The sequence below is a fragment of the Chaetodon auriga genome, chromosome 5 (genome assembly GCF_051107435.1).
Source record: "Chaetodon auriga isolate fChaAug3 chromosome 5, fChaAug3.hap1, whole genome shotgun sequence".
NCBI lineage: Eukaryota > Metazoa > Chordata > Actinopteri > Chaetodontiformes > Chaetodontidae > Chaetodon > Chaetodon auriga.
In genome coordinates this window covers 17,978,828-17,994,120 of record NC_135078.1, presented here as the reverse complement: position 1 = coordinate 17,994,120, position 15,293 = coordinate 17,978,828, and the positions used below count along the sequence as shown (strand labels likewise).

General features: G+C 43.4%; 1 protein-coding gene across 2 annotated transcripts in view; it reads left to right on the top strand.

The window, feature by feature from the left end:
• The first annotated feature begins 1,071 nt into the window (after positions 1-1,071).
• The window catches only part of dock8 (dedicator of cytokinesis 8), a 50,347-nt gene continuing 36,125 nt past the window's right edge, over positions 1,072-15,293 (top strand). The window contains exons 1-4 of one of the 2 annotated variants that reach the window (XM_076730792.1): positions 1,072-1,356; positions 9,203-9,302; positions 13,533-13,708; positions 14,484-14,555. In XM_076730792.1, coding sequence (XP_076586907.1) covers positions 1,304-1,356; positions 9,203-9,302; positions 13,533-13,708; positions 14,484-14,555 — 401 coding nt within the window. In that variant the 5' untranslated portion in view covers positions 1,072-1,303. Of the gene's footprint in view, positions 1,357-9,202; positions 9,303-11,116; positions 11,352-13,532; positions 13,709-14,483; positions 14,556-15,293 lie in introns of those variants that run through there. The other variant, XM_076730794.1, reaches the window with a different exon arrangement.

Genomic DNA, 15,293 nt, shown 5'->3' with positions numbered 1-15,293 from the left:
TTTTCTCAGAGCAGGAATTAAGCTTTCCAAAGAATTACTTCTTTGTTCCATTTAGTCGTCCCAATAAGACAGACAGACCATTTGTCAGATTAAAGAATATTTATTTCATAAGCGACATCTGACTGAACTTTGGCCTGGGAATGTGTGCCACTCTGCAGTGTCCAGCCATAACTGAGGAGGTGGGATTGATCTCTTATATCCTCGTTTATATGAATGCACAACAACACAATACAGGCAGCAGAGAAGGAGGGGTGCAGCTCGGTTGCAGCAAATACAGGAACAATGAGAGAATTGACAATTAAGTATATCAATTTATTAAGATATTTAAGGTAAAACTTGTGGAATAATGTTAAATCGCCGGTGATGCTAGCTCCTGTATTTTACACCGACATCTCTACCAACAATATTTCCTGTCAAACCGGCTTTAAATGGGACAGCAAGCATCCCAGCCATGTTCATTTCTTTGCCCCTGGAAACAGTTTCTGTTGTCTTCTGAGCTATTCGCAGTTTTTCTGTATTTGGCTGTGTTTTCTCACTGCAGCGTTGTTTCTAAATGCTACTCACGTATTGTCAAACTGATGAAGATGATTTCTTAATTTGCTTATGTTTTGTCTGTTTGCATGTGTTCTCTCAAGCTGCAGCGTGTTGAACCCCCAGGGCCACCGTACAATCCTGATAATATAATACAATATGCAGCTTACACAAGTGTGTGAGGGAAACTTACGTTACGTTAAACCTTTGGAATGAACAATATGAGGCATGACACAAACTTGTTTCTACATATAGCAAATTTTTTCAACTGAGCCAGCTCCCCTACTATCAGGGCAGTGCTACCTAAATGCATCATTAGTGACTGCAATGGGACCCCTAGCCACCAGGGGACCAGGGGACTTAAACAAAATGTTCAGAAACGGCACTGCACACTATTGTGGGTATTTAATTTTTACTCAAAAGCTCAAATTTCATTTCGTGTATTTCTCAATCTCACTGTCACACACAGAAAACGAGGGAGGGGTTGTGGCAGCGAGACAGCGCGCGTGCCTCATCCAGCCTGTCCCATCGTCCCCTCCCACCCTCGCGCCTCTGGTGCGCTCTGAGCCGCGCGCTCTCCAAGGGATGGCTCAAAAATCAAATGCGGAAGTTTACACCCAGTCAAGCTGCTGCCGCCACAAGCCAAGATGAGTGTTGACATGACAGTTGAGCTGTAGCGAGGGGAAGAAGCGGTGCGTCGGTGACAGCGAGGCGGCGAGACCGCAGGAAAACACCGAAGCCAGCGCCGCCTAACTGGACTTCGGACTCACAGATGGCCGCTATGGGCAGCGCGGACCGACGGGCTTTTGCTCTGAAAATCAACAGGTAAGAAGGAAGCTCCGGTTGTGTTTCTATCGGCTTTAGTTGAGGAGAGAGCGTGAACTCTTGGAGGCTCCGCAGAGACACGGGAGGGAGCCGTGTCTTGACAGGAGGACGGGCTTTCACAGAGGAGCAGGCAGCCACATGTCGTGAATGTTAATGCTGCAGGTTAGTTCACTCTATCCCAGGAAAAAAAAAAAAAAAGACAGCCTGCAGCATACAAAACAACTTTCTTCAACTTTCTCTTCGGGATACCATTAACTTCTGATAATAAGGCAACCACGTGATCAATCACGCATCCACTAGTTTCTTCATTATTCACACAAACTGACAGTGAAGAAGCTGACAAATCTGTTCTGTCTATATTGTGCCAGTGTCACTTCCTGAGAGGAGAGGATGAGGATGCTGATTCTATATCTAGTGTTTCTAATATGATCATTTCCCGTGGTGTGTAAGCTCTGACCGGCCTGTAAAGCATGCTATAAATGAGAGAGGGATGTGGTCATAGTTCCTGCTGTGACACTGGCCAGGTGTGGAGGAAGTATGTACATGGAAGTCTATTGTGTACCATGCCCCCTCTGTAGTGCGACTCATTAAAACAAATACTCTAGTGCTTCCTTTGATTAGCAGCACAGGCTCATAAGGCTCCTCCGGGGCTGACCGGTCAAACTGGGTGACTTTTTGTACGCTTTGTACTGATGCTGCTGCACTTTTAACGGTGCACTTGGGTTCATTCACTCTGTGGACGTGGATAAGGGCAGAGCGGGCGCAGGGATTAGTTCCGGTCAAATTTAGGATGGTGGATGATGAGGAGGAAATTGTTTACACTTACATTTGGTGTTTTTTGGTCCACAATCAGCAGTCTTAATCCCACTTGATCCTCTTTTTAAAACACTCGTTACCAAAAAATCTGTTTCCTTGCTTCTGCAGCTTTGACAAGCTCTCACCAGTGAACCATAAACTTTGTAGCTTGAATGAAAATGTAAGATTCATATTTATGCTTTTAATGAATCAGCCCGGGTACAGTTTCAAACACAGTATCCCACCACAGTGAATGCAGCACACTCTTGTTTTTAATAGCCAGGAGAAATCATGGATACTTGCTGCGCTGTGCTGTGCTGAGCAGAGCTGAGCTCAGCTGCAGAGGGATGTGAGGGATCTCAGGTCACAGCCTGAATCCATGAGCCAGCACAGAGGCTGCATGGAAGATGCTGCACTGTAGCGAAGCGCAGTGTTGTGGAATATGTGGTTGCAAAGTGTGAGATAGCACAGCCAGTCAGCGATGATGAGACACAAGTTGCATTCGTTGACAGTGATTTCTGAAGCAGCTGTCCAATTCATTAGGCATTTTTTGTTTTTTTTAAGGTCAGCAAAGTCCTTTCAGTCTCAAAACACCTATAGGCTACAGGGAAACCCCTTATATATGAAATGTCAAAGAATCATGACCTACATTTTGGCTGCATTTGTCAATGTGAAGGGAAACAACCTAAATACCCGCAGCAACAACGGTCAGACTCATACAAACCGCACTGACAAAGAGGAACACGGATCACGCATTGAAACTGAAGCATGTGGTCTGCAGCAGGCTGGAAAACCTGCAAACTGGTACAACCCATATTTGTAGAGGTGAGACAGTTTCTTCAGGGTTAAACAAGGAATCTTATCGGCCCTTAAATGTTCCGTATGTGCCCATGAGCGGTTCCTCTCTCCATCTCTATCAGGATGGAGTGTGAAGGAAATCCTGCACACTGGGGACACTGTGTCGCTCTGTGGTTTCACTTCACTTTTTGTTCATGGCAGTTTTGAATCAGGAAATGTGTGTTTCTTCATAAACACATAAAAAAAAGGGGGAATGGAAAAGAAGCGTGAGAGTGTGTCAGTCAGAAATGCAAAATGCTAACATACCAAAGCTGGCGCGGCGCTCAGTTTGGGTGAGTACATTGAAGGTAGCTGAACACTTAATACTTCACTATTGAACATGATGTGACTTATTAGCATGTGGTAACAGGTGTGGGGACAGCTGTGGACGTGGGGCCCCTGTCGCTCAGTGCTCTTAAGTGGCAGGGGGATGCGGATTGAGTTACATCTGATTTCCTCTGGGCTCTTCTTAGTGACATCTGCTAATCCTCGTGACCGTTGGTGGGCCACTGAGTAAAGGAGTGTCAAAAAAAAGACACATAGCTTCACAAAACGCTTTTGTGCGTTAGGGTTTGTGGTTCAAACTCAGCTTGAAGTTGGGCTCAAAGTTTCCTTTTTCTTGCTCGGAGCTGTCTGTGACCCGAGTCCTGCCAAATGACTGCTGTGTTTGTGCGTGCCTCCCTCTGACAGGAAGCTGAGCCGTGATGGTGCTGATAGCGGTAAGACCCATTAAGTCTGGAGACATATGATAGTATGAGACACATGGTCGGGGCATCCCTTTGGTCTGCTTTCCCCCCTCTTGTCATGTACACCACACCGCTGTCTGTTTTCCTGTGTTTCTTCTCGGCTCTCATGAGGAAGAAAGGGCTTATGGGAGAGGGGGGTTTTTTTTGGCCATAACATGTAAGCTAAAGGAGCCACCCACCTCTAGTGGATTGACCTGATAATAATGATGATAATAGGGATAATTGGAGACTGTCTGGCTGAGCAGCTTGCTTGGTGGAAGTCACGACATGGACTAAATACAGACAATCCTGAGTGAAATTATAGATTTGGTTATCTGGGCGATGGGGCTGTGAGAAGCTGTGAAACTGCAGCTTCAGAGCCGGACTCTGCTTGGCCAATGATTCCAGAAATGCTGACAGGAACATACTCCATATGCACACGCAGCAAGTGCAGACCTGCCATCGACAGCGTGACGTAACAAAAAGAGGCCGACCTCTTTCTGTGGGGAGGGGGTGGTAAAAGGTTTTCACTCTGGAACCCACAAGAAGATTTCTTAGCTTGGGTGTGAGTCCTGAGACCTTTCAGGTTACCCAAATTCCAAAAAAGTTGGCACGCTGTGTAAAACGTAAATAAAAGCAGAATGCAGTCATTAGCAAATGTTCCTGACTCCATGCAGTAACATCCTTTATACAATCATGTGTTCACAAAGGGGTGAACCTCGCTCCATCCTCCCTTGTGGTCGACTGAGTCTTTCCAGGATGCCCCTTTCATACCCAGTCATGACATTATCACCTGTTACTAATCAACCTGTTTACCTGTGGAATGTTCCAAACAGGTGTTTTTGGAGCGTTGCACATCTTTTCCCAGTTCAACATGCTGCTGGCATTCAGAATACGCTGATGTTTACAAAAATCAATGAAGCTGATGAGGTAAAACATTAAATGTATTGTCTTTGTACTGTTTTCGGTTGAGTAAATGTCAAAAAGGATTAACAAAGAATCACAATCTGTTTTATGTTTTGCACAGCGACCCAACTCTTTTGGAATCGGGGTTGTAATAATGTCACAGGAACATAAAACAGCTGTTTGGCAGCTGCTGGTACCTAGTATTCACATTAAATGACTCTCCATAATTCAAAGTCTGGCAGTAATGACAGATGAGAGGTCTGTTTGACAGCTCATACACTCTTAAAATAATGGGGTCACACACAAAGCTGCTTTGGCAAATTTCATTCTGATAAATGATGAAAAATCTTGCGGCCACGTGGTCTCGCTCATTGTCTTTGAATGAGAGACAGTTTCTTTTTTCTCCTTATGCAGGATGACCTAATTAAAACAGCGTGGATACAAAATCAGAGTATATCGTAACCATTGCTCAACGAAGGCAGTAATTAATATGATGCAGTGTTTCACAGCTGCTAACAGTCACAGTCTGGTTAATCTAACAACTTTTTTTTTTTTTTTTTAAACCTCTGAACTGAAGAAATAAGTAATCACCCAAAAAAAGCTGATTAATTATCATCCTAATCAGTGCTATGGCATGACATAGTAATGCTTTATCGATGTCCATGATATGATTTATCATTTATTTTCAGCTCTTTTATCAGCAATCAACAGGATAATTGTGCCAGAAAATGTGCTGAGTCTCGATGTGTTTGCCTCATCTCTCATCAGCCCTGATTCAAAGCTGGAGTCTGCTGTCAGTTGTAATTCTCCCTCAGCACCCTGGTAGCAGCTGTTTTAAGAGAGCCATCCTCATCAGTGTTGATTACCTCTTCTAATTATATCTCATGAAAAAAAAAGACAATTGAAGCTGGTAATTATTGTCATCAGACTCGGAGGATGCTTTCTTTCTGGCAATTGAAATGTTCTACCCCAAAGAGGGAGCACCTATTGACATTTTACCATTGATTTTCTGTGGTTTAGCTTCATCTCAAGGCCTTGATGGCTGTTATGGAGTGACAATCATTATGTTTACATGCACAAAAGACATCAGATTACTCACAGGTATCAGGTTACACAGGAAATCAGATGTGTTCACATGCACTATACAAACCTGGATGCCATAAAACTGTGATTGAATGCAGCAGGATGGTAGTTAAGTTCCACCCTTACCCTGACCTTTTGCAGAACCATGGATTACGTATTTTCAGTGATATACACAGTGATTATTGCTGGATGATGTAATAGATGATGCTGTGATAATAGTGACCGTACTGCCAGTAACTAGGAAAACATAACGGCACAATATACTTTCAGAGTGAGATGAAATTTAAATTCTGATCACTCGGCTGTGCTCACTGCCTGCTCACACTTTATCTGAGGATAACATCCTCACACTGAAAGAGTGGTGACGAAGAATATGCCTGTCGGGTGATGCCACTATGGTCATTCTCAGAGATCTCAGACCTGAAGCCCGGTACCCTGATGAGGCACAGAAACCCTCAGAGGGCGAGCTGCTTTCAAGACCAAAGCTGTCAACTTCAATAACAGCTGTTTTTACAGATCATATCCATCTCAGAACAAGATGGGGGTAGTGTGTTTCACTGAACTCTTATTATTCAGTCTTCTTGACCTCTCTGTCCTCTCAGCTAACGGCGTTGCAGGTTGCGTTGGCAGTCAGGTATTTGTGCTCTTTAAAGTGTTGTCTCTGGGTTCATCCATTGCAAGGATTCATAACGTATTTAGTCTTTATCAGGATGTTGCTTTATGCTCAGGCCATGATGCAAGCGGCTTTTTGAAACAAAAATCCAAAGCCCTGTCATTTGTCCTCGTGACAAGAGCAGACATAGGCCCTTTAAAGAGACTGACAGATGCTGCTGTGACAAGCTGTTTGTCTACTACTGGTAAAATAATGCCTGCTTGCCTCTGCTGGCGAGAGCTGATTACTGTTTTACTTGTTTGGCCTTTTTATAGACAGGCCCTGTGTGTCAGTGAATGCAAGTAAGCAATCCCATGTGTGCACGTATGTGAGAATATGTGTGTACGCAAACTTTATATAGACAGTGTGTGTTCTGTAATCGTATGGGTGGGTTTGCCTGAGCTTTGTCTCTCCAGTAGTAATGAAAGATATAGAATAGGACACAAACTGGAGTGGTAACGGGCGCCATCTGTACACACAGGGTAGGGCTTGTTTCTTTAGAGGAAACAGGGAAGGGCATTTCTCTTTAGAAGTCAACTTATGAGACGGTTTTACAAGGCTTTAATTGCCTTGGGTGCAAGCTTAATACACCCAACAGACAATCTGCCCTCAGGCAAGAAAAAGTATTTTTGTTTGCTTGTGTCAGAGTAGAACCGTCAAAGTCATGCAAAAACTAATCTGACTGCATATGCTGTCACTCACAGGCCTGGTTTTTTTTTTGCACTGGCTATTTAATCAAGTTAAAGCAGCAGTATGTATCATCAGATACACCTGACTGCAAGGGCAGAAGTCATAACTCTGGCCTCCTGTCCACATACCTGGTTAGGTGGAGCTGTGACGAGTGTTATTCCTTGTGTTGGCCTCAAGCTTTCTGGAGCTTTAGTTTCTTACACACAGCTCCCTTAAGCTCCACGGGCTTATGTGATTTGCCTCATTGCATTACAAGGAGTAACTCAGGACTTTACCTGTAGACATTAGCAGTGGACAAAGTGGGCGTGCAAGGAGACTTTAAGTTGCTGATGTGCAGGTGCAAGGTGGGATTTATATGCAAGATCCCCCAACTACCAATTTCTATGTGCTGTTTTGCAAACATACCACTCTGATAAACCCACTCATCCAACCAGCAGTGGATCACTGTGGTCGTACTGAGCAGCCGTCTCTTGCACCACCTCTTTGTTGTATCATTTACAGTTTACTTTCTGAATGAAGATATATGTTGTAAACTGTGCAGATTAAGAGTGACTTTTGCACAACCTAGACTTGCATTACAGAGGTGTTGTTGCTCGCGATTTAAGAGTAAAAGCTTATAATGTGGCCCAGCATACCTGCATGTACGTGTCATTGTGCAAATCAGCATGCATGTTGTCATGTGCTCCATTTGGTTTAATCTTTTTTTGCAGCCGTGTATCTCTGCAAAATACATTCTTTCATGGTTGTTGATTTTCAGTCCAGTGCCTCATCTTTATTTTGAAATGACAGTGGAGCAGCAGGAGTTTAGATAAAGCGTCGTTGCTGCACTGCCAGACTTTGTTCATTGTGTAAATTTGTATACTGTTCTCCCACCCATGGTTTAACCTTTGCCGGCATTCAGTTATTGTATTGACTCAGCATGTTATGTGATTGACAGGAGGGCTGGGTTAGTGTTATAAATCTCTCAGACTCAAATCAAGTATTGTACTCTTCATTATGGCTCTTTGAGTTGCACTGTAGACCATCAAAAATGCATGTGTGCACATGAAATATTAACTAGCTTTTGTTCTTGAAAAGCAAACTGGTTTGGCAATTCAGTGCTGCTCCAGAACACTCATAATATTAGTTTTTAGCTGTTTGCATGAAGCTGTCTCATGGATTTTGCATGCTTCATCACTCTGCAGGCTCAGTGGTTGCGACATGCTGACATTCCTCCATTGCACTGGTGTTTATGGGTTTGTGGTGGTAATTAGTAACAGGGCTGTCGTAACAATGGCCATGGGGACTTAATGAACCCATGAGACTGACCACAAGGGAAGCAATCGGGAATGTGACCTATTTACTTAAGTCTTTGCCCTCTAACTCTCCCCCGTGTGGCAATGTTACAATAAACTCTTTCTGACACTTGAACAAAAATACAAACAAATATGAGCAATTTCAACGCAGACAAAAAGCTTCCACACAAACACATGCTCATGCACTCAAAACGGGCTTTTCGTCTTCGCAGCGCAGAGAATAAAGCAGTTATTGTGTAGAGTTCAGCACGGCTCAAATGATATGGTAGATTAATTACAAAGAAATGGGCAGTGCATTAGCTCAGCGCTGCACAGAGATGAAATGTGGGTAACGAATTGGGACACTGGCTTTGTTGTTGTCATTCTCTGCTCTCCCCTTTTTTTTTTTGGAGAGGGCTACAGGCAAACACACACAAACACACAGACACACCATCCTCATCTACCCAATATATTTGAATACTACTCCGTTCCTATGTCATGTTGATTTCCTGCTCAGCCTGACCCTTAAATCAGGACACCGTATTTATTCCCCTGCCTGTATGGCTGCCAGCATGACAAAGCCTTTACACAGCCAGCAGAGATGTGCCTCTGTAGACACTGAACAATAGTTTGAATGGAAGCACCATGGCTGACCAATTCAAACTAGCGCGAATAGGAACAATGGTGGAATTGCTGTTGCATCTCTCATTAAGATACACTGTGTGCATGTTGGTGGAATTGTACAAAAGTTACGGCTTTCCCTTTAGTTTGATGCCTGTTTCTGTATAAATATCAAGCGTCTAATAGCCCACGCATATGGTACATAGGTGATGCAACTATTTTTCTCTGCCTGCTGAACCTTATGAATTTGTATGTGTTTCCAGGCACTCCTCTGCAGAGATCAGACGACACTTCAGTGGGAGCTATGGCTCTCATCACAGCCGAACCAACTCCAACGCTTCGGCCACAGGGTACCTCACTGTGGTGAGTTCCCTTCTATAAAAAGATACCTTTGCCTCTGCAGTTTAGTCATTTTCATCCGGCAGGGATTTGTCACATTATCCAGGATACGTATCTTTAATTTATTCACAGCTACTTGGAAAGAAATGGTTATTAGTTGTTTGTATTTGAGCTAACATGTGACACCAGCTGCGAGCAAGTTTTCGTTTTTAAATAAATTTTGCAAATGAAAATGCTTATCCAGCTGTCTAACATGTTAAGTGGGTTGAAGAAGATAAGCACAGTAAAAATGAAAGCTGTTTACCTCACTTAACACTAGTGATGTAATGCTAGTTGAGGAGAAATTCTTGGTGAAGTGTTTTCCTCTGATGCTGCACACACACACACACACACAGCTTTAGTATTTGTGCTTACACCACCAAAGGGCTATAAGCATATCTCTTTCACATCCTCTTTGCCATCATTAGTGCTGAGAGTGTCTGACTCAGTGTCGGGTCTAGTCTTGAAGATTATAATTTGAATCATAGAAATTCTGCCACAGCATAAGTTCATGCTTTTGCACAAACAGACGTCTGCATTTCTGCAAAAGAGCCGAGTCTTTTTTCAGGAAGAATCTTTCTTCCTCTTACAATGGATGAGATGAGAACTTAGTCATGGCTTAACATGCATTTGTTAAAAACCGGGCTGACTCGTCTTGTTCTTTCATTTAACAGGCCATGGAAAACCTAGTACCCCTTAGTTTTGAATGCCAGTATGACGGGTTGTTTTCTCGCCTCTTCACTTGAAGCCTAGCAGACAGTTAGAGTGATTCCTGCTCTCTCAAGCAAGCAGGCAGAATGATGCACAGTAATCCTTTGTCGGGATTTGTTCCCACTACACTCTTAGTCTCTCTCTGTGGCACCCTCTGAACCTCTGTCTCTGCCTCCCAGATTCATACATCAGCCTTCCTGCTTTTTTTCCTATTTCTGTCTCCCTCACGTTTCTTCGCTCTCTGTCGCCCTACATCTCTCTCATTTAAAGTTTTCTAAAGCTCTTAGGCGCTAAGTCTCCTGACATATCTGTGTGCATGACTAACTGAGCCGAAGCCCTTTGATACTTTCCCAGCGATGATCCTTGAGCTCGTCAGCTGACAGGGTTTGAGGAGGAGCGCCCGGACCATCCATCCCCTCCCAAGCTTGTAGAAGGCAACATGGTTAATCTCTAACCTGCTTGGGAAATGGGTCAGCGCCTTGGCCACTGACAGGCGCTGGATGGGGCCTGCTTACCTTGCAGCTTACACGGGCAAATCTTTAATATGGCCGGATTTGGGATGCGGGAGAGGGATTTTAATACTATAATCTCCGGGATGATAGTTTCCCATTATTCAGCAGTCGCGTCTAGCACAGGGACGAGGGAGGGGTGTTTGTTGAGAGGAGGGAGGCATGTTTGTTGCTGCAGTTGTCATGTGCGTCACTTTGTTGATCATCATAACTCCTTCTCTCTTACTCTACTGCTATTTTTAGAGCCTCAATATGAGGAATGTCGACTGATCTGTGTTGTTAGTAGGTTTAATAGACAAACTGAGGGATTAAGAGGAAAAGCTGCATGTCGTTGTGCATGTGTGCCGTGTGTGTGTAAGCAGCATGCACGTGTGTGTCTGTGTGCGTGGTTTCTGTTCCTGTCTGTTGAAACACCAGTTGATGGAGGGACGCCTTGCTGATGTCACTTCCTTTTAATGTCTTGTGGCTTCTGCCCTTCAATTCTGAGCTGCACGACACTTTGTCTGAACGCTGTCAGCTGCTATAAAAACATTCTGTGGCTTCAAACGGTCAGACTCAACTTAAACATTCATTTGACTGGCTATAAACACCCCTTCCACTGTTGATGATGCTGATTGTTTCTTCTCAGAGCCAGTGAAGTTCGTAGCTTCTAGGAATATGAGGATCAATTTAAAGAGGATCTGTGCGTTGCGTTCTGCCTTGGTTTTAACGAAAAGCGCTCAGCGTCAGTCAGTGCACCCTGTAGGTTCCCATATCCGGAGTGCGCCATTTTGTACACTTCCTCTTTATGGTGCAGTTTTCAGCTTTCAGCCGGGTAAGTTTCCAATATCTGTATGAGCAATGCTGTGCTTTAGTGAGACCTCTGAGTGAGATAATTGGTAAACTTTATTGTCTTAAATATGGTGCTTCAGGTCAAATGTGGCTGTGTTTTGTAAGAACATTGTTTGTCTGGAGTTTTTTTTTACATGTCTGTTTTCTGTGCCTGCACAGTTTTTGCCAATGCACACAGAGAACAGTGATGTTGGTAGATGCACATTTTAAATGGATGAATGCTACTTACATAAGGCACCAGCAGCGGTTGCTGTAACAGTTATTGGCTTTAGAAATGTGTAATTTTGTCAAATTTATTTTATTTGTTTATTGTTGCCTGTGTGTGCTTTAACTTTCTCCGTTGTAGATCACAGTGCTTCCTACTAGCTAAAACCTCTATTATCACTGTTAAAATCACCATTGAGTAATCTGATAGAAAGTCTTTGCAGTTGATTTGGCAGGGGGACATGGCTTTCCTCCTAGCTCCGCTCATGACTCCACAGAGCAGCAGGCGCTGATCAGAGGCATGCATAGATTTGCATTCATTTGTTTTCGTTAGCCTCCCCATTAAATGAGAAAAAGAGGCCATGCTACAATGATTGTTTGAACTTTGAGGCCGAGAGACAGAGAAATGCACGTATGGAGAAGGCTGCCACAGTGGAGACGCTGTTGAGGGTCACGCCTCGTCTATAGAGAGAAGGAGAGGGTTTCTTCTATACTGTAGGCGTGTCATTTTACATAATAGTGATACATTTGCTCCATCTGGCCATATTCTTTACTTCTAGTGTTGCATGCTAACCATCAATACGAACCCATTTGGTACAGTTTGCTCTTCAGTGCTCAGCAGAGAAAAATATCCCTTCGGGTGGATTGATGTGCAAAAACACGTCTGAAAGCAAATGGAATTTGCTCTGCTTTTAAAAGTTGAGCGCAGCGGTGACTCACCTTGTTGCTGCAGTTATCTCTACCTCTTCTGTGCGTACATGTTATCTCTTGGTGTGTCTGCCATTGGCTGGTTTGGCTCTGCATTTTCTTTTTTCTCGCTCTGTCTCCAGCATACACACTTTCTCTCACATCCAGTCTATCACACACTACCTGTTTGTCATGCAAATGCTGCCTGTGTGAGACAACGTGCATGATTAAAGGCTTAAATATTCTTTTTGAATAGTGGATTTTCGTTCTTTACACTGTGCGTTGCATAAGTCAAGAGACTGTTGTTATTGAGTGTATAGGAAGTCTTTCAGGATGACATTGTGGTGTAAGTTTATTTCCAAGCTTTTGCCTACATCAGCCACAGCCTGCAGACTGTAATCAGATTGGAGGCCTGCCTAGTTTGCTGCCACTTTTCACAGAAACACCTGCTCCATGCAGGTTCCCCTTTTACAACCATAGCCAGCTGGGCATCACAAAAGAGACATGTGTTATCTCATCAGTTGTGTTTTCCCCCCCGTGAGCTCTTTCTAATGATGAAAAGCATGTCTGTTCTTCCCCTTTAAGTGCCAATGGGATTTTGTGTCATTGTGTGCACTGATGATTTGAACAATATGTACTGATTCGAAGACCCAAATGAAAATTTCTGCCCATTTGCACTGTACATAAGTGATTACAGCTTTGCCTTTGATCTGCTGGAGCTCTGGAGTGCAGGCTGATAGAGTTTCTGTCTAAAAATAAGTTCCCAGAAAAAAAAAAAAAGGCCTGCCTGTCTGATACACTCCAGTTTGTTCCAGTTTCTATTTATGTATGTGCTCCACTCTTTTGTTCCTTGTCAGGTATGAGCTATTAGAAAATAGTCATGATTCAACATGTTTGGTCTCACCTCCTTTGCTCGCTTTTCTTTTTCCTCAGTGCTCCTTTACGCTGTGTGCCCTGTGCAAACTTATCAATCACCCTTAAGCTTTTCACACATGATTGATGTTTTTTGCTGTTTGCTTATTATATCCTCCACAGCTTCGTTTGGTTTTTTTTACACTAACATTAAACCTTATCAGACAATTCTGAGCCAGCGTCTTGGCATGATTTACATTATACTTTACTTCACATTTACCTTTAAGAAGCTCTCCTGATCATCCACTCCACTCTGTTTGGGTTGTTAAACTGCAATTAACTGCAAATATCACTTCCCATATGTTCCTCATATCGTGATATTTGGTGCTGTGTCTTAACTCCATCACCCTTCGTTCTGCAGCCTCAGGCGTATGACGCGGTGGAGCCCTTGGACCTGGAGGAATTCCTGACGTCGCAGCTAAGAAGTGGAGACGCAGCCCTGATGCAGGAACTCGGAGACTTCCCCGAGGATGACCTGAAGGTGGAGCAGGTGGAGAAGGAGTGTCGCACGGTTCGACACCCTGTCCCTGAAGATGGGTGGGTCAAAAAATAAATAAATAAAAATCCTCCCTGAAATTAAATTGGAAAGCTGTCAGACCTGTTTGGTAAAAAAAGTAGTCCAGGAAAAATGTGAAATACTGATGAATAATTAAAGATAGTGTTTCACCGCAGTTTCAGAGTCTTGCATTCAGCTACAAAATCCTCGTTGTGGAAAATGTTTGGCAGGTTGATTTTGTTTACAGTCAGGTTTCACACATGTCACATCTAAGATGATTCTCAAGTCCATGTAGGAAAGTTAATCTTAATACTGTGCATCTAGCAGCTTTTGAATTCTGAGTTGCGATGAGCTTGTTGACAAAAAGATCAACAGAATGAAAGACTTTAATCAGGAGTAAAGAAGCAGGGCAGACAATAATGACATTTATATAGAGAATTATAAATGAGACTTGTAATAAGATCAGACGTGTGGATAAAAGGCAGTCGAATAAGGTGCGGAAATTATTTATTTATTTAGCTATACATCAGGTGACGACATTCAAAAGATGCTAGCTGGAGTTTTCAGGAGAATCTCTGCCGTTAGCATGTAGCATAATATGTAGTCACTTTTCTAAACTGCCTTCTGTGTTGTCGGTATAAAATCTGTTCACTCGTGTTATCTTAGCCACAGCATTCACTTATCCCACACCTTGACCATGAAGTACATATTAAGATAGAGGAGGAATGCAGTTTTCAGTCTGTGAATGTTTGCATGCATGTCTGCGTGAGAATGTGAGCACATGACTTCTTATCCTGCTTGTCCCTCTCTTTGTAGACTGGAGTTGGATCCACATGTGAGAGACTGTGTGAAGAGTTACATCCAGCCGTGGCTCGTGGTCTCCAGAAGGTAAATCGTCTCCTACAGAAACAGTTACAGTCCGAGTGTTCAGCACTCTCAGAGCACAGCGGCTAATGAACAGCACATGTTTGACAGATACTTTAAAATGACAAAACTGAATCTTTGGAGTTCAGAAATGGAAAACTGGATGTTTTATTGAGGAAATAGCACCTGATCAGATATTCTCTGATTTACGGTGTCTATCAGTGTGTTGTGGATTAATGTCCTCATTGGTATTTTAGTTGCCAGACGGTGCAGCAGGTGCCAACTGTCTGAGAAGCTGCACATGTCTGTGAAACAGGAAACAAGAGGGCGAGAGAGCCAGATAAAGATTAGACACTGGCATCTCCTGTCTGATGCGTCGTAGTGCTCGCTCTATGTCTCCCTTACGCTGTGACGACAGCATGTTGCGCAAGGCTTCTGTTTTTGTTGTTATCTGATTTGATTAGAAGTGCAGAGGTGTATCAGTCGTATGTTGTTTTCAATGTGTGTGTTCCTGTCTGGGTCTTTGACCTTCTGTGTGTGTATGCGTGCGTGCGTGTGTGTGTGCGTGCCCATGTATTACTCACATTGTGGGAACATAAATCCGTTCACACAGTCACATTATGGGGACTCACCGTACTTGTGGGGACAAAATTCAAGTCTCTATAATGTAAATCATTAACTTTTAGGGTGAAGACTGGGGTTAACGTTAGGGTTAGCCAAGTATTGGTTATGGTTAGGGTAAGTCTCCAGGAAATGAATGTA